Source organism: Amphiprion ocellaris, chromosome 3 (assembly GCF_022539595.1).
Source record: "Amphiprion ocellaris isolate individual 3 ecotype Okinawa chromosome 3, ASM2253959v1, whole genome shotgun sequence".
NCBI lineage: Eukaryota > Metazoa > Chordata > Actinopteri > Pomacentridae > Amphiprion > Amphiprion ocellaris.
The window spans coordinates 8,029,940-8,048,157 of NC_072768.1; the positions used below are offsets into that span (position 1 = coordinate 8,029,940).

General features: G+C 39.3%; 1 protein-coding gene across 3 annotated transcripts in view; it reads left to right on the plus strand.

Annotated features, from left to right (window-relative positions):
• btbd11b (BTB (POZ) domain containing 11b) overlaps positions 1 to 18,218 on the plus strand; it is a 94,175-nt gene that overhangs the window by 70,707 nt on the left and 5,250 nt on the right. For 2 of the 3 annotated variants that reach the window (XM_055007313.1, XM_055007307.1), the window contains exons 3-11: positions 1,862 to 2,066; positions 6,505 to 6,657; positions 7,306 to 7,471; positions 8,662 to 8,751; positions 10,103 to 10,204; positions 12,417 to 12,510; positions 12,785 to 12,920; positions 14,578 to 14,798; positions 14,885 to 15,063. In XM_055007313.1, the coding sequence (XP_054863288.1) occupies positions 1,882 to 2,066; positions 6,505 to 6,657; positions 7,306 to 7,471; positions 8,662 to 8,751; positions 10,103 to 10,204; positions 12,417 to 12,510; positions 12,785 to 12,920; positions 14,578 to 14,798; positions 14,885 to 15,063 (1,326 nt within the window). In that variant the 5' untranslated portion in view covers positions 1,862 to 1,881. The remainder of the gene's footprint in view (positions 1 to 1,861; positions 2,067 to 6,504; positions 6,658 to 7,305; positions 7,472 to 8,661; positions 8,752 to 10,102; positions 10,205 to 12,416; positions 12,511 to 12,784; positions 12,921 to 14,577; positions 14,799 to 14,884; positions 15,064 to 18,218) is intronic. The other variant, XM_055007310.1, reaches the window with a different exon arrangement.

Here is an 18,218-nt window from a genome sequence, read left to right on the forward strand (position 1 = left end):
TCCTGTCTTTAAGCTTATTGTTTGGATTCTTTCACCTACAGCATTACTGCTGAAGTTCATTTTCGCCATTTTGTCTTAAAAAAACAAAACACTCTAAGCTACCTGCTCAGCTGCTCAAAACTTTGGACATTATGGAAGCAAGAGCACTAAAAATGACATCCATATTCCTGAATGAGGTCCTGAGAAGATGGACAAATTATTCGGTTGGTATAATTAAGAGAAAGACACAGCTGGAGCTGCAGCAAGAAACTGCAAGGCCTTAAATTCAACAGCTTATAAACACGTTCAGTGACTCAGTGGTGAAAAGGATGGAGATATTTACCAGTTTAAAAAAGCAGATATTCCATCAGTAGTTGGTAAAGACCAAAACAGAGCTAAAAGCGAAGAAAATGGAGAGCTTGCATTCAGCATTCCGGACCCCAAATGACTGATAATGGGATGAATTGGTCACTGTTACTGTGACTGTTGATTGAGGTTAACCGTCTATGACAAATTTCAATAAAAATTTTGACCATTATGGAAGCAAAAGCACTAATAATGACATCCATAATCCTGAATGAGGACCTGAGAAGATGGACATGTTATCTGGTGGGCATAATTAAGAGAAAGATGAAACTGGAGTAGCAGCAGCAGATAGTAACTGCAAGGCCCTAACTTCAAATGTATACGAGAGGTGGACGGTCCTGTCATCGTATTTCCATCCGATTTCATCACAACATGATGTCCAGCACATTTCAGCTACTGGCACTTCACCACTGGTCTCAAAGGACAGCTGAGAGATTGACTGCTTTATTGCATGAATGCTCTTCCCTCGTTCAGGCATCCTTTTCACACTCGCCTCACACATTGTTGAGGCTAAATGGAATCTTGGCAAGCACCAAATGGCGCAATTTTGATGCTAAACAAACCCTTTTGTCCATGGGAATGACTGTTTGTTCCCGCTCTGTATTGTATAGTCACACATACAGTATGGTCCGTTTAGCGCCATCACAGTCCATTACGTTCCGGCCTTGAATAGTATCAAACTCACCAAAACAATATGTCACAGAGGGTTTTTTCTTTTCTTTTTCAGATCGACCCTGCTTCAGAATTTCATTACTTTTCCCTCATAGTGCAGCATGTCTAGGCAGGAAGGAGAAGTGACAGAAACCTGACAGCATTCTGTGAAATGGGATTTGACTCCATGCTGTAATAATACAGGGTTGTTGTTCAAGTGAGCATACTCAGTAACTAAAGTGCCACATAGTGTCACAGTGTTTTCATGGAAGGAGCAGGCTGTCTGTGAGAGAAACTTCAAATTCATGTCTGGTTTTCAGATGAACTGCATCTACTGCACTAAAAGGCTATCTGACTTGTCCCAAAAGTATTTTAAAAAACAGGGATGAGCTCGCTTTTCCAAGAACTATTTACTTTTTTTTTTAAACCCGCCTGGAGAATATTCAAATTTTTATAAGCAGAGTTCTCTCAAGCTTTGATTTTTGAAGCCCAACCGGATGACCTTAAAGTACTGACAAATTATGCAGAGGAAATAGCTTGGAGTAGCTAATGTTTATCCATAAATATTCATTCTTCACCCAGTGCAGTACTGGGTATGCTTATTCTCCCTGTGCTCCCCCTGTGAGCGGCGCAGAAAGGACTGGGATGTACCCTGTCTTTTTCCTGATTGTGCTGCGTGGAAACTCTTGATTCCCTCTGACAGAGTGAGCTCTAAGGGGGCTGGAAGGAATGAGGATGATTCCCCGACGTCTTTTTAAAGGCCACACGCTCAAAATATTCTCGTCCTTTCTCCCTGTGATTTCTTTGTCCAGTTGCCCGTGGTTCTTTTTATGCTTTCCTGATTGTCCTGTGTGTGTTTGTGCAGGTGATCTAGTGTCCCGAGCCATGCACCACCTACAGCCGCTGTACACCAAGAACCACAACAACGGGACGCCGATCCACCAGAAGAGCGGCATGATTCACTGGGCGCCCGAGGCCATCTACACACTGTGTTACTTCATGCACTGCCCTCAGATGGAGTGGGAGAACCCCAACGTTGAGCCCTCCAAGGTTACCTTACAAACAGAGAGGTGAGAAGCAGCAACATGAGCATTTAAGAGGAGCTCCAGATCCGTCAAAAATGGACCAAACAACACAAACCAGCCACAGACTAAACTCAGATTAATAGAATTTTACCGCGTCTGGTGGTATTCTATATTTTCGTCAACAAATCCCATGAAAAGACCAAAACCAACAATAAGCTGATCCCTACTAAGAAGTATTGTGTCTGTAGCCAAAGCCTCATATCGCCTACTGCACTGCATCGTAGAGCTTGTTGTCCAAAAGCTAATAAAAACACATCAATGTGCCACAATGCTGTCTTTACTCTGAGCCAGTCCTGCACACACTGCTTTAATACTTGCCAGTACACCAATCTGTAAAAATTCACGATGAAAATATTCTCCCCAAAACATGCATTGTGTGTTCCTGTTTGCTGATTTCCAGCTGTTTTAGGAAACTACTGAGGCTTTAAGAAAGAAACACTTTGTTTTTGTGACTTGTTTTTTTACAAATTAACTCCATGATTAGAAATGAAATTTTTGTCAAATGTCACAGACAAGGAAGGAAAATCAGATAATGCTGGTGGATAGATTTTATTGTTGTTTTCATAATTTAGAATAACACAAGTCTTCACATTCTGCACCAATTTTGACAAACACAGTTGCATACAGTTTTTCCAGCTATAATCAGCACTTTTGTATCAGATTGTGGGATTATTAGTGTGTGAAAATATAAGAATTATGAGCTGAATATGCAGTCTCCTGTCTTTCAGCTCATTGTTTGGATTCTTTCACTTTCACTTTCATCATTTTTGTCTGCAACAAAGAGAAAAAGTCCCACTCTAAGCTACTTCTTCAGCACCAAACATCTTGAAAACACATTTAGTGACTCAGTGGTGAGATGTTTACCAGTTAAAACTAACAAATATTCTGTCAATAATAGGCAGTGGAGACCAAAACAGAGCTAAAAGTGAAGAAAACGTTCATCAGATGGACACATGCACAACCCCAAATGATTAAAAATGGAACAAACTGGTACAATTTGTGTCCTTGCTAGTTCAGATATACAGTCTATGACAAGCTTAAAGAAAACCCTGTGCCATCATGAAGGCAAAAGCACTAAGAATGACGTCCATATTCGTCAATGAAAACCTGAGACGATGGACATCAGCCAGTTTGTTACGCTGCAATCATCTTGTAATTGATAAAAATCCAAAAGTCTAACATTTGTGCAATAGAAACACAAGTTGGCAAGAGAAAAGATGGAACAGAATCTCATGTACAGACTATAGCACAATGCACAGCTCAGCAGTGGAAGAAGTATTTCTACTTTGTTTTTTGTTAGAGAAGGGAATTTTATTGTATCTGATTCATATCATAATTGAGCTGTCAAAAATGTTTTGTTTTCATACTGGGAGGATTTTTTTAAGGCTATATAATCTCACAAAGAAAGAAACATAAAGCATTGATTATCCTGTCAGGCCTTTTCACCTCATTTTGTACTATTGCATTTCTTTAATGTGCTCAGGGAAAATAATGAAGAAATGCCGAGAGAGCTCAGTGAGAAAAATTCCTGCTTCTTTGCAGAGCTGCAGAGATCACAGCGCAGCAACTGAGTACCTCTGCATACTGTGCTCAGAGCCGAAATGGCACACCAGATGTTTCCTCTGGAAGGAGAGCAGCTCAGTTTTATATAAGTTAGTCGTCAACTTATTGGCGACTTGAGCGAGCCCTCTGGGTGACCTGAGCGGTGGCAGGAAGGAGGCAAGCACACACATGTCGGTATCGATAGTCACCACCACTGACGTGGTTGTAGGACTTATGTGCGAATGACATCAGGATTAGACCATTTTTCCATGGTGCTAAGACCCCTGATCTATCATCCTGTAGTCTTTGGACAAGTTTTCTCTAAAGCACAGAGCAATTCTCACAATATTCGCTGTTTCTGCTCGTGAAACAAATTTTCAGCCGATTTTATGAGCTGTTTCTTTTTCTTTTTCCTGTTTTTGCTCGCTCTGTGTTCCTCCAGTTTGGTGGAAACCCCTTTTAGCTGGCAGCAGAGGCGGGAAACAGTGCTGATAGTTGAGCCTGAGCAGCCGTCCTCTGGGGCTCCGGAGTTTATCACCTGCAGCAGAGCAATTTATCAGCTAATGTGCGTCCCAGGTGTCACGTCTGCTTCAGCTCAAATCACCATTAGCAACCCAAATTCATGCCTGTTTTGTTTTTAAATCATGTTGAACACCGGAGTCAAAAATGAGGGAAATCCCTGCAATTGCAATTCCTCATTTAGTTCAGGAATGTCTGTGCACTTTATTGCAGTTCTTGAAATCGCATTGCATGGAAGCAGTGAGACCTTGAACTGCTTGTGAACCAGAGTTTCCACTGGGCATGTGAAGGAATGTATTGCCATTATACGTTCGCTGCCTCTTGATTAGGTGTCGTGCGCTGCTTTTAATGAAGTCCATGGAACCAGTAGCGTCACGTGGCTGCAGGTCAGGCTCCTTTGAAGTGAGTAAAACAAAAGCGTATCAAACTGTAATTAAAAGAGAAAAAAGCCTCTCCCGTCAACTCGGAGCAGCGGTAATGAGTGACACGTGAACGGAGCACGTGTCAAGAACAGTCAAGGCGTCAAGGCATCCTTTTTAGACTGGCATTGACACTGATCAGCAAATCCCAGTGGAGTTTCATCAAGTGCATATATATTTGACAGCTCATACAAAACACATGAGCGCCTTATTTATTCAGTAGCACTCTCCAACAGATGCTTTTATTCTGAAATCCTATGATCTGAATACTGTTTTGCATGATTAAGAACATACAGTCTGTAAAAAAAATTCAAATTTGACATATTCTATTTAAATCAGTTTGCATTTAAATATATTTTTTCTTTAAATCTCATATATATATAATTTATTTTCATACCTGTGTGCGATGCGTTACAATAAATGCCCCCCTGCTGTGCTACACCAGCAGTCAGAAGGCTTTACTTGTCTCATCATATTATTTAACAAAGTCTTCTGAAGCTTCCAGAGAGTGTGGAGAGTGCAGGTATGTTTTGCATAATGTATTTATAATAGCTCATTGTTTTGCTTAAGTGAAGAACGTGTGTATTTATATCCGTAACATGCTGTAAGTACAGTAATGAAGGTCAAAATGCAGCATCGTGCATATGTATCTTCATGCATATGGAGTCCATGTGACTGCAGTAAACACTGACGCAGGATGAGGGGAACAGAGAGGCAGATGGGAGGAGAAGATTTTTTAATTTGTTCATCCTCATAGTTATTGCCTTTTACTTATTTTACATGCAAGAAGAGCAGCATTTCAGGGAATAATGATGGACGTTTCTCAGCATTCCTGACATTTTATACACTGAACGGTCAGGAGATTATTAAAGAAAACAACAGTCACATCAAGTGGAGATACAAAGGTTGAGCATAGAGTATGTTTATGATGGAATAATAACAGCATGCCTGAGGTTTTCTTTGTGTTAATTACTTGATGCAAAGAAAGAAATAGAAGATGATGATGATCACAGTGCAAACTGAAGCAGTTCTGATCTTAAAACTAGATAATGAGTCTCCCTTCGAGATGAGATGAAGGAGTCATAATAGCTGATATTGTACTTCAGGTGATGAAAATTTATAACAAATTTAACATGAATGTGATTAAGCAGACCCTAATGATATGGAGTAAACCTGGGGCTTTCTGGACCTGCTTGGTAATCCAGACTGCGGTTCTGTTTCTTGTGTGCAACTTGAAATGCTGCTGCGATCGACTGTGTGATGGTTGTTTCCTGCCTCTGTCAGTGCAGCCGAATTCAAAAATACCAAAGAATCTGTTCATTTCAGAGAAGCAGCGAGCTTTCATGAATACTGTATGTTTCTGTGCAGTAAGTCGGTTCATTCTGCTGACATTCTGCTTGGAATGTTGTGCAAAACTGATTAAAGGCAAACCCATTTGAATACTTGACCTTTTACAGTATTGTGCTGATACATGTAATTGATAGAACTGTTTCACCATCACAATGCGTTTTTACATCATATATGCATTATGCATGTGTTGCACTGCATTAAGTGGGTTTATATGGATAAAATGCTGCTGTAGTCCTCTAGATCAGGAGCAGTAGTGACTGGATTAAAAACATAGCGAGTGAATACAAGTCTGCGTCTGAAATGAGTGTCTGAAACAGAGTTAACTTGGTCTACAATCTAAGATAAGATTTTTCCCTCCTAGATTTTCTCACATTCAAGTGTCTCTGTGGCTCGCTGATTTAAGGTCTTTAATTTCATTTTCTAGCCAGGAGTTCATCCTGTTCTCAAACATCCGCTGCACCAGGCGCTATCTCCAAAATAACACATGCAAATTCTGCATTAGGTGGATTTTTCTTGCAAGCGCCTGGGCACACTAAGTAGTGAGCGTGATTGAAGTTCACTGTGTCCACATGTGCCTCTATCTCCCCCTACAGGCCGTTCATGGTGCTGCCGCCGCTGATGGAGTGGGTGCGTGTGGCCGTGGTCCACACCGAGCACAGACGCAGCTTCTCTGTGGACAGCGATGATGTTCGGCAGGCTGCCAGGCTGCTGCTGCCTGGAGTGGACTGTGAGCCTCGCCAGCTCCGGTAGGGCCGTGAGGAGTGTGCTTCCCTTTAGGCTGCAGAACATGTGTGTGTGTCTGCTTCCAACCTCTCCATCTGAACCCACAAACAAACAAACAGTGCTGAAGCAATTTCACTCTTAGTCCTTCGAAGCTTGCTGTAGTGAGGTGTTTGTTGGTATTCCGGCATACGGTGGGCTGTGAAGGTAAGCCCACCAAGAACATCTGCAGAGATGTCAGAGATGGTCAGAGAGTAGGGAGGGGGCTGTATGTAAATGCAAGGGTAAATAGTGGTTGATTTGCGTATGGTTGCTAATCAGTAACAGAGAGTAAGACAACAGAACAAAAGGTGGTTGAATCAAGAGATCTGGCAGACAGATGCAAATAGCAAAGGTGCAACAATAAAAGGTACGAGGACGACTGACAGTAACAAATCGCAAAAGATAAAAGAATTGTGGGAAATGGAATGGAGTGACACTAGAAGGTACATATAGCAAATGGTGTGCTGTTTTCTTCATCACAAGCAAAGAAAAGACATGCATACTTCTCATGCGCTTCCCTGCAGTGTGAAAGAATAAAGCTGGTCAGGCGTTTAGGTGGAAACATGCTGCTTTTTGAGCCGTCACAACAGTCAGCCTGTGCTGTGAATCACTTTGTGTGCTTTGCCCTTCAGAACGGATGACTGCTTCTGTGCCTCGAGGAAACTGGATGCTGCCTCCACTGAGGCGAAGTTCCTGCAGGACTTGGGCTTCCGTATGCTCAGCTGTGGACGCACAGACCTGGTGAAGCAGGCTGTCAACCTGCTCGGTCCGGATGGTATCAACAGCATGAGTGAGCAGGTTAGAGACACGGTCAACATATTAAATAATGCATGTGCAGGCGCATTCACACTCTGAGACACAAAACACACACGTGTATCTACTCAGCCACCTGTGGAAGATATTTGTTTGCTCTGTAAACTGAGGCTTCTTCACCTGTGAGCGGAAAGGCGGTCCTACATATTAAATCTTATTCTGACATATTTTTCCTGCAGCAGGAGCTCTGCATTATATCATGACTACCACCTCCAGTGCAGTAAATCACCAGGAGACTACTGCAAGTGTATCTCATGTTTTTTCATGGGAAAATCAACATGTAGTTCAAATACAGAGCACTGCAGGTTTCTGTCAGATGGCCTCCTGCTCGTATCTCAGACGGCCCTGAGCTCTCACAGAGTCGCACAGTATCCTTTAAAAATTTCATCAATAGCAGAATATTTCTCTCATCAGACCCAAGTCCACTGGATTGAAGCTGTCGAGAATACAGGTGCTACTTAATAATAAAGAACAGAGAGCAAAGGGCATGGAGTTGAAGTTATGTTCACATTTCTTAGTTGCAGAAAGTCACCGTGGAGCGCTGCACTTCCTCAATAAAATATTTTAATGTAGAAATGTGGAGTTTTTGCCGATGCTGTTTGGTGATTTAACCCTCCTGTTGTCTTCATTTACAGGCAGCAAAATATATTATTACCTTGTATGAAAATAAATCCAAAAGTTCAGCAAAAAAATTTGCAAAACCTTCAGGAAGAAAATTCCAATAATTCCTTCAAAATTTCCCTTAGAATAGAAGTTTTATTTTAAAAAATCCCCCAAGTTTTGGCAAGAAAATTCTTATAAATATTTTCAAAAAATTAGTAAAAATCTTCCAAAAAAAAATTCCTAAAAATATCTAAAAAGATAACATGTATAATCAGTAAAACTTTTAATATTTTCTTTAAGAACATTCAGCAAAAAAATCAACCAAAATCCAGCAAATTTCGCTGGATTTTGGTAATCTTTTTGGTGGATTTTTTTCCACCAAAAAATGTTCAAAAATTTCCCCAAAATGTTGAAAATGTGGACATCGAAAGTTTCAGTGAAAATGTATTTTTTTCCTCCACATTTTCAAACTTTAAAATGGGTCAATTTGACCGACCGGACGACACGAGGGTTAATAAAATGAAGGACTACATTTTAAATGGTTATTGCTCTCTGTGCCTGTGCTCATAAAGGGGATGACTCCGCTGATGTACGCTTGTGTCCGTGGAGACGAGGCCATGGTGCAGATGCTGCTGGATGCGGGGGCAGATATTAACAGCGAGGTCAGTGGTGAGAATACATCTCTTTAGGTAGAAGTCAAAGTCAGCACAACTTTAGAATAAAGAGACATTTTTCGCATTATAAAGTTGATCTCTTCAGCGTTAGTGGAATGAATCATTGACTCATGACAGAAGCAGGCCAGGCTGAGAAGGAGTGGGTTTCATGACAGGTGAGAGGTGTTGACAAGACTTTGTAACGTTTGCCTCCAACGGTATGGAGAATTTAAAGTGTGAAGGGTTTAAAAAAATGACAGCGTTAGTAAAGTAATTTTGCAGTCAGTTTGTATGTCATCATTTGTGTGGTGTCGAATTGGAGAAAACCAGACATGTCGTCCTTCATCTCCTCTCGTTCTCCCCCATGTGTCATGCCGCTAAATGTTCAAGAGGTGAGAATCATGAGGCCAGTGAATTTCAGTTTGAGCATTTTCAAGCCTGAAACGTGACAGAGATTTGCTGCTGAGTCTGTTTTTTATTTCTGTGTCAGGAAAAAAAAAACAGCAAAAAAAAACCAAGATCAGCTGACTTAAAGCAAACTGAATTCCTCACAGAGTCGGCAGGGAATCGAGATGGCATCCCACGCCGACGCCAGAGAGGTCGCTCAGTTAGAGCCTCATGATCCTGATCTTCGTTAGTCACTTCAGCGACATGTCCCATCAGCTATTGTGTCAGAGTTGATTTGCGGTGCGCTCATGACCCCTGGCCAAAGCACAAAGCGCTGTCGACTGAAATGCAAAGGCTTCCCAGATTCATTCCATGCATCTTGGATTTGACTCTGGTTTAAATTTATTACAGACAAGAAACGCGATTCTTTATTGGTGAAATTTACAGTCTGATTTCATTCTCTGATTCAGACACCAATAAAAACAGAAGAAAAGTGAAACGTTGCATGTGTCTCTTCTCCCTCCCTTGTTTCCCGAAACAGCCTGAGGAGAAAATCCCGTGCCTTTGTGCTTTGCTGTCGTGCGGCTGTGTCTCTTGTATGTTGTGCTTTCGTTTGGTTAGTCTGAGCGGAGAGATGAGCCTTAGAGAGGTCAGAGGAACCCACAGTGGAGGGCGGAAAGATCACAGCGAAACCATTAGGACGAGACCTAACAAGACAGATCAATCCGTCGTGTTCATTAGACGGCGAACACGGTGACAGGATGTCCTCTGCAGCCCCGGGGTTCCTGCTTAATTACTCTCCTGTAGAGCTTCCTGTCTCCCCCCTTTCTCCCTCCCTGCTGCTGCTGCTTATCTTTGTGCTCCGTGTAGCAGGCCAGGTAGTCGTTTTAATGGTTTGGTATCTCTCTCCCTCACCTTTGTCCCTCCCCTCCCTGCCTACCTGAACCCACCCACCTGTGTCCCCCTTCCCCAGGTGCCAAACTCAGTGCACAAGCACCCCTCAGTCTTTCCTGAAACTCGGCAGGCGACGCCCCTCACTTTCGCTGTGTTGCACGGACATGTACCTGTGGTGCAGGTAGTGACGTCCTTCCTCACCTGTGATTCTCTCATCATGACCTCTTGTTGTGCTTCAGCTCATGGTTGGTCATCATTGTCATGTTTTTCTTTATCATCAAAAGCTTCTGGTAAATGTTCACCACGACGAGTTTTCTCCTGTTTCTCTTTATTTTAAATATACGCCTGTTCAAAAGTTTGAGGTCACCCAGATAATTTCACGTTTTCCGTGAAAATACACGTTTATCCAGGTGCTAACATAACTGCACAAGGGTTTTCTAATCATCAATGAGCCTTTCAACACCATTAGCTAACACAATGTAGCATTAGAACACAGGAGTGATGGTTGCTGGAAATGTTCCTATGTACCCCTATGGAGATATTCCATTAGAATAGTCATTTACCACATTAACAATGTCTACACTGTATTTCTGATTAATTTCATGTTATCTTCACTGAATAAAAAATAGGGATGTTTCTAAGTGACTCCAAACTTTTGAATGGTACTTTATTTTTCTGTGATGTCAGATTTGATCTTATGATGTTAAAAGAAAGTCACTCTTTAGGTCAGAACGTTCTTCCCTCCTGTCCATTTGCACTTTTGATCCAGTGGATAAGACTGCATTCAGCCAGTGGAAAGTGGAAACAGCAGCCTAATTGTTATTGAACTAATTTAACTAATTCCGTTTGCCCTCTAAGTGATCTGTCCATTGGATTTTGAATCATTAAGTCCTAATGGAAAATGGTTAAGCCACGTGACTCTTCAATTTGGTCTCCGAGGAATAAAGAAACAATGAAGTTAAAATAAATCATGTAATATATCTTCATTAAATATGTAATCATTTCATTTTAAATGCAACCTTATAAGATTCAGAAGTTTGTTCTTGTTCCTTCTCCCAGTCATGAAAAATATTGTTCCCCAGACAGATTTGCACTATCATTTATTAATAATAAATATCTCTCAGACAATTTAACGAGCAGTGTTGTATACTTAAAAGAGGACCACTTTATTTAAGGAACTGAAGGAGCACTTTAGTCTAATAGGGATTTCTGGAAGCATTCTTTGGAATTTGGGAAGAGGACAGAGAGAAATCATTCAAGACTTTTTTCATTTCACTTTGTACATTACACTCAGTGTTTAATTTTAAAAAAAATAGATGAAGGATAGAGATTGAAGAAGATTGGACATGATTTCAAATGTCGGCCGAGTCATTCATTACTATTCTGAACCCCTTTTTTCAGATTTTGCTCAGAAAACAAAATAATATTTGGAAATGCAATGCCTAATAGGATGTAAATATGATACATTAATGAAATTACAGTAAGTATGCTGAAACAAGGCTGCAGAATAGAAAAATAAGAAGTAATCCTGGAAATTATACTGAGTCAGGGAAGTAATATCACACCTGTTGTACATGAAAGTGAAAATTTGCACATGAAATTAAAATGTTGCACATGAAATTGAAATATTGCACAAAAGTAAATGTACTAGATAGCAAAATATAAAGGAGTTTATTCCTGGGAGTGTCTTTTTGATAGATTTTTATTGTTCATTTACCTATTTTTTTAAAATATTTGTATTTTACTATATCTTTATTCCTATTTTTGTAAAAAACCGAAATGCGAAAACAGCAAAAACAAGAAATGCAAAAGAAATACATAATATTGGACAATGAAGCATGCTTTAGAGCCTTTGTAACATCTATATCTTTCTATATATATCTTTCCCTCTACCACAATAAAAGTTGCTGTTGTAATAGATTTATTCACATATAAAATATTAGCCTATGTTAAAAGATTTCTTTGTTATTTTTTTCTCATGTGGAGTTAGATGACCAGATTGAACGGTCTGATGTCTTTATGTAGCTGGAGCTCAGCTTACATTCAGCTTACAGATGAAACCTTGAGCTGAAGGTTACAAAAGTGCTATAAAAAAACTCACTTATTTTTATATGATATCTAAAACTGAATGTAAAAATGCTTTGATTTGTTGCTGCAGCTTCATATGCCAGTGCTGGTGTTAAGTTAATAGCTAATCTTCTCACCAAGAAGCAATCAAGTGTGTTTCCCCCCAAAAAAGAGTTGGCTGCAGTGTTTTAAATTAGCAGTGGAAAAGTCAGATTTGCTCAAGATGATTGAAGCTCATATCTACCACTCTTCCTTTCCTCCTCACCCTCCCCTCACCCGTGTCCCCCCACCACCACCACCACCACCACCACCACCACCACATGCAGCTGCTGCTGGATGCCAAAGCCAACGTGGAGGGATCCCTGCAGGATGGGATGGAGAACTACACGGAGACGCCGCTGCAGCTGGCTGCTGCTGCAGGTACGGAGACGCAGCAGGACTCTTCTGCCTCCCGTCCAACCAAGCTGCCTCACACTGACAGCAGCTGGCCACTGATAACCAGCTCCATAGCAACACTTGACCATCAGCACCATCACAGCCTGACTTACTGAGGCTTATTTATCCCACAGGGCTCGAAAAATGAAGACAAATAGATTCACGAGTGCAGAACAAATGATGTGCATCACTCTCCTCTTTCTCTCTGTCTCATTCTGGTTTAATCTTACTGTGTTTGTTTGTGTTTTTTTTCATTCAGGTAACTTTGAGCTGGTGAGTTTGCTGCTGGAGCGGGGGGCTGACCCCATGGTGGGAACCATGTACCGTAATGGCATTTCTACAGCACCGCAGGGAGACATGAACTCCTACAGCCTGGCAGCGGCCCACGGACACAGGTAGGCAACACACACGCATTCATGTTCAATCATCACACTTACAAGTGAATAAACAGGAAATACACAACACGCTCAGCTCGTCTCCATGTGTATTCTGCATATAATCCTGTTTATGTACAAACACAAGCTCAACAGAGCACGTCCACGAAATTGAAACCTCAGCTGCTGAACTGATTTACTGCACGAATAAATTCCTCTTGTCTTCCTGTTGTTCCTCCTCGAAGTTGTTTTTTGTTTGTTTAAAATGGAACTTTACCGAGATTAAAAACCCTCCGCAGCTATCTTAAATGCATGACTTACCCTCTTCCACAATAAAGGTCCCAGAGCCAGAAACAGGCTGAATGTAAAAACAGCTGCCGTGTACGACTACAGCTGCAACATCTGTAGCCTTTGTTGGGGATGTATTTAGACCAGGTTCAGTAACATCAGTGTTTACTGACTTCTTGCCACAAGGCTTTTATTTATCGCTAGTTTACAGTTTCGATTAGAAAGTAAAAATGTCCATTTTTGTTAGAGTTTTTCAAATCTCGTTATTTCCTGGTGTTGTGGTGACAGAAAATGATTGTACTTCAATCCAAAAGTTTGTCTATTTTTGCCTTTTACCTTGCAGCTGTTCCTGACTAAATTTAGGAATGATTTTCCAGATGGAAATGTAAAGAATTAACAAAATAGAAAACCTTTTCGGTGTGCAATGTAACAAATTACCTCTTTAGAGCTTCTCAAACTAAAGCTCAATTTGCATTCAGTTAATTGGAAGTCGTATGATTGGTTAGTTTTAACTTTATGTTAATAACACATAAGCATATGTATAGAATGCCTTTAATACGGTTTTATTTTACACATTGATCTGGATTTTATATTTTTGCATGTTTAAATATCTTGCTGTCTCACCTAAATCACTCTCTGTGTTCTGCTAGAAATTAATTGCAATTCAGTAATCAGAAGTTTGCAAATTAAAATCCTGTGTATGCAAACCAGATTGCATCATAGTTTCCAGGAACCTTCTGGGAAATGATGTGAAATTACTCTGATATATAGACCTCTAAAATAAACCATTACCTCTTCGTGATGAGTATTTGTTTGTTGTGTGATTTCACATCTAGCACCAGCGTATCTAACTCTCTTTGGCAGCCGTTCACCAGCTATATTTGACCGACCAGCTACATATTTTTGAGCTGTAGGCCAACAGCATGCATGATTCAGGTGCCAACTATTAATACACGAGTTTAGAGTGTGATTTCATACAGTCGCTTCACTCAAGTCAGGTGAAGGTATTTACCGCTGAATATACTAATATAAAACTCTTTGTTTTAGTGCCTATTTGTGTAAAGTGAGTGTTTTTTTCCCCCTGAAGGTTGTTTTTTTCACTGTGTTGTTTTTCAATGTTCACAAAGCATTCGTTTATTTAATTCTACTTTTTAATGAAAATCCAGGCATATCAAATTGCAGATTGCCAGCAGACTATCGCAGTAATGACTCTAATTCAGTAGCGATCATATCACTTTCAAAACACTGCAGTGTGTTTTATTGATATAAAAGCATCCATTTCCTTTATTGTTGTGATGCAGACACAAACTGATATCTGGTAAATAATATAGCCTGTGCAGACTAATCAGATTCAGATTCTTTTTTGTTTTTGTTGCTTTCGTTCTTGCAGAAATGTGTTCCGTAAGCTGTTGTCCCACACAGAGAAAGGAAAAACTGACGTCTTGTCATTGGAAGAGATCCTGGCTGAAGGTTCGGAGCTGGAAGGCAGAAGTCCGTCTCAGATGGACCTGATCCGAACCGGAAAGGCCAAAGTTAAAGCCCTGAAAGAAGCCATGTACCACAGTTCAGAACATGGGCACGTAGACATCACCATAGACATTCGGAGCCTCGGTGGGTTCGTCTAAACAGCCTCTAAATCATGTGAATGCATTTTCACTTTTTACGGTGTCTCATTTATGTTTTTGGCTGTTTTCCAGGGATCCCGTGGACTTTGCACACTTGGATGGAGTCTCTGCGTACGTGTTTCCATCAGCACCGTCGGCCGCTGATCCAGGGTCTGCTGAAGGAGTTCAGCTGCATTGAGGAGGAGGAGTACACCGAGGAGCTCATCACACACGGCCTTCCTCTCATGTTCCAGATCCTCAGAGCCAGCAAGGTAGAGATAAAATCACAACATTTACATCTGGGTCAACCTGTCTCTGATTTACTTGAAACGTTTTTATCAAATCTATAGATATTTAAAATGATATCTGTGAAATTTTAGATTGATATACCAAATGCTAAATTTTAATAACTGCCTTCCAACCCACTTTTAACATGTTTTTTTTTTTTTTTTTTTTTTAAATTCAAATTTGAGGTTAACCTCAATATCATACAAGCTATTAAAGATTAAAAACCTGAAATCTTCACTGTTATTTCTCATTATGCTGTTAATTTAAAATCTGCAATACTGGAGTAGATCAAATACTCTCTGATTGTAGGTGAATTGAAATCAGAAAACAAAGTGAAGATGTCATGAAAAGTCCAATGTTTAAGCACACAATAATTAAAAAATTATAAGACAGAGGTAAAATAGTGAAGTTTTGTGAACTTTTTGTAGCTGCATGTCACAATAATACAAAACAAAATCAAAAAAGAATAAGAATAAGATAATATTTTATTTTTGTTAAACTTTCTAACTGATTGAGCAGATATTAACACAATACCATAAATATTACAATTCTAATAATATATAATATAATTATATAAAATATACTTTTATGTTTATTTTTCTATATGGCCATATTTTTAATTTTTGGACACCACTTTTCGGGCTGGAGAAACAGAGTAAACTGTTACCAATTATACTTATTGAAATTATAAACTTATTGGAAGAGATGCTTGAAGCTTAAATCTTAAGCAGTTACTATAAATACACATTAACTTTTACTTTTTGAGGTCAGTCTGCAAAAACAAAAGCACAAAAGCAAACAAATAAAGCTAAAATTTCAATATCTGTAAATATTTGCAGTTTATGATGAAAAATTTCTGACAAATCAGCAGAAATTGTTCTAAAAATGTGATGATTTGAGACGTAATGACCCGTCTTTGGTCACGTATGTCTGCTGTGTTCAGTGATCCACGGCTGTATGATCGTCTTCACACAGTCGGATCATCAGCATCACGCAGACTGACAGAGGCTCGGAGGCCTACTCAATATCAGTTACCTGAAATTTGGTCTCCTCTGCCCTGCTGGCGTGATGAGTTTTGCTGTCAGTGCTGATATAAGACAAAAAAAAAAAAGCTCTGCACACATTCACATAAATAAAACACACAAGCAGAGACTCACATGCATCAACAGCACCGCTCTCTAACACACACACACACACACACACACTCTTCAGTCCACGCCAGGCTTCAGTGATTTGCTGCGGTGTCAGTCCTTGTCTGTGTCCTGGCTGATGGATGGTCAGTAACCCTGGTCCCTGCCGGGGCCTCGGGGACCTCTGGCACTGTTTGCAGCACCCTGAGGACCGGAGACATCAAGGTGCAGCTCATTCGTCTTTCTTCCGCCAGACAGTCTGCTGCCTCGCCTCACTTAAACCTTCACTCAGCAACTTAGTTTTTAGTTTGGACTTAAGTTCACAAAGTTCCGCTCCACGCATTTCAGTTGAATCAAAGCATCTATTTATCTTTATTTGATTTAAGTAATGTACAATCTGCTCGTCTGTCTCGCTTACGTGAGTTTTAATCTTTATCTCCGACATCGACGGGCGTCAGTATGAAAGAACTTAATGTGCAGATTATGGAAATTACTACTTCATTTATTTATCTCAGAAATGTCTCGTGTCCACTTATGCTTTTAAACAGCAACCTGTGTGCATATTACCAGTGTTTTAGTTTCAAATTGGTTTCTAGGTAACATACGGGCACAAAAAACTCACTAAAATAGACTGAAGCCACAGGTCTTATTTAAAATGCCATTCAAACTCTTCAACTGTGAACGAAAGAAAATTGATGTGCTTTTTACATCAAAAGATTGAAATTAAAACACATTTGCAACTGTATTTTGACAAAGATAAAAAGGTTGAATTAAAGGTTAACATTCTAAACATATTTCAACATGATTTATTATTTACTATCTTTTGTTTTAAGTCATTAAAAATCAGCATTATTTGTGTTCTATGTTTCAGTAACAGCAGATATAGACGGTTACATCATCACTGATAGAAAGATGAAATATTTCTACACTCATATCAACTCATGAGCTCGTGTCCAGTTGTTCAGATGTTAATTTTTTGGAAGAAAAATGTCACCTGAATGATTTCTTTTCACTATAAATGAACAATTCTACAAGACAGTTTTATCTTTTGCCAGTCAAGGACACAGGGTGCCAACATTGGGATTAATTCCATAAAAAAAACACTTGGTTGTTTCTATTCTGACTTTTATCTCATCATATGCAGAAGCTGCAGTTCAAAACTATGTTATTGATTTATTATATCTTGGACTCTGAGAAACAGAACAAATTTTCTCATATTTTTCTCTTTACTTGCCCCGTTCTTCTACATTCATAAATATGGTTTTATTTAAACTTTTTCTCACACTCTGACTGCATATCAGTCAAATGATATATGATATATTTTAATTTTATCTTCTATAAAAGAACATAAATGTATATTTTAGTGTCACAAAATATTTAATCATGAATGTACAGTATATTTGTAAAATATTTCAAAACAGTTTTTTCATTACAGAGAGATTTATCTCCTCTAAATTTCATTTAAATTAGTCTTTGTGGGCATTGTGGGAAAACTTTTTCAATTCCAAAAGAAAACATTTTAACAAAATGATATGTCCTGTCCTTCTAAAAATGTTTATTGTCCACTTCCATCTTTAAATCACAACTGTGTTCATATTTCTGGTTAAAATTCAGTTTCTGGCTAACATTTAGTTATTTATGTTACATATTTGTCTAAACTTTACTCATCAGAACTATATATTATTTAGCTGGATTCTGGATGTAGGTATTTGCATTCAATCCGTTGTTCAATATTAAACATACTGTATATGTGTATGATATTAATAAAGAATAAAGAAGGTTTTCATCGCAGGAAAATATTTACCTCCCCTACATTTCATTTTAATTAGTCTTTGTGGCCAAAATGTTTTTATTAACAAAAGTACAATAACTAAATGTATCTGATGTTACAAGTCACTGCCCTCTGTTTACATATTTTAATATTTTATTTAATACTTTGTTTTGTTTCAGTAAATGTGTTTTTTTTGTCTTATCTTGGGGTTTGCACATCATTCCTTTTATCTTTCTAT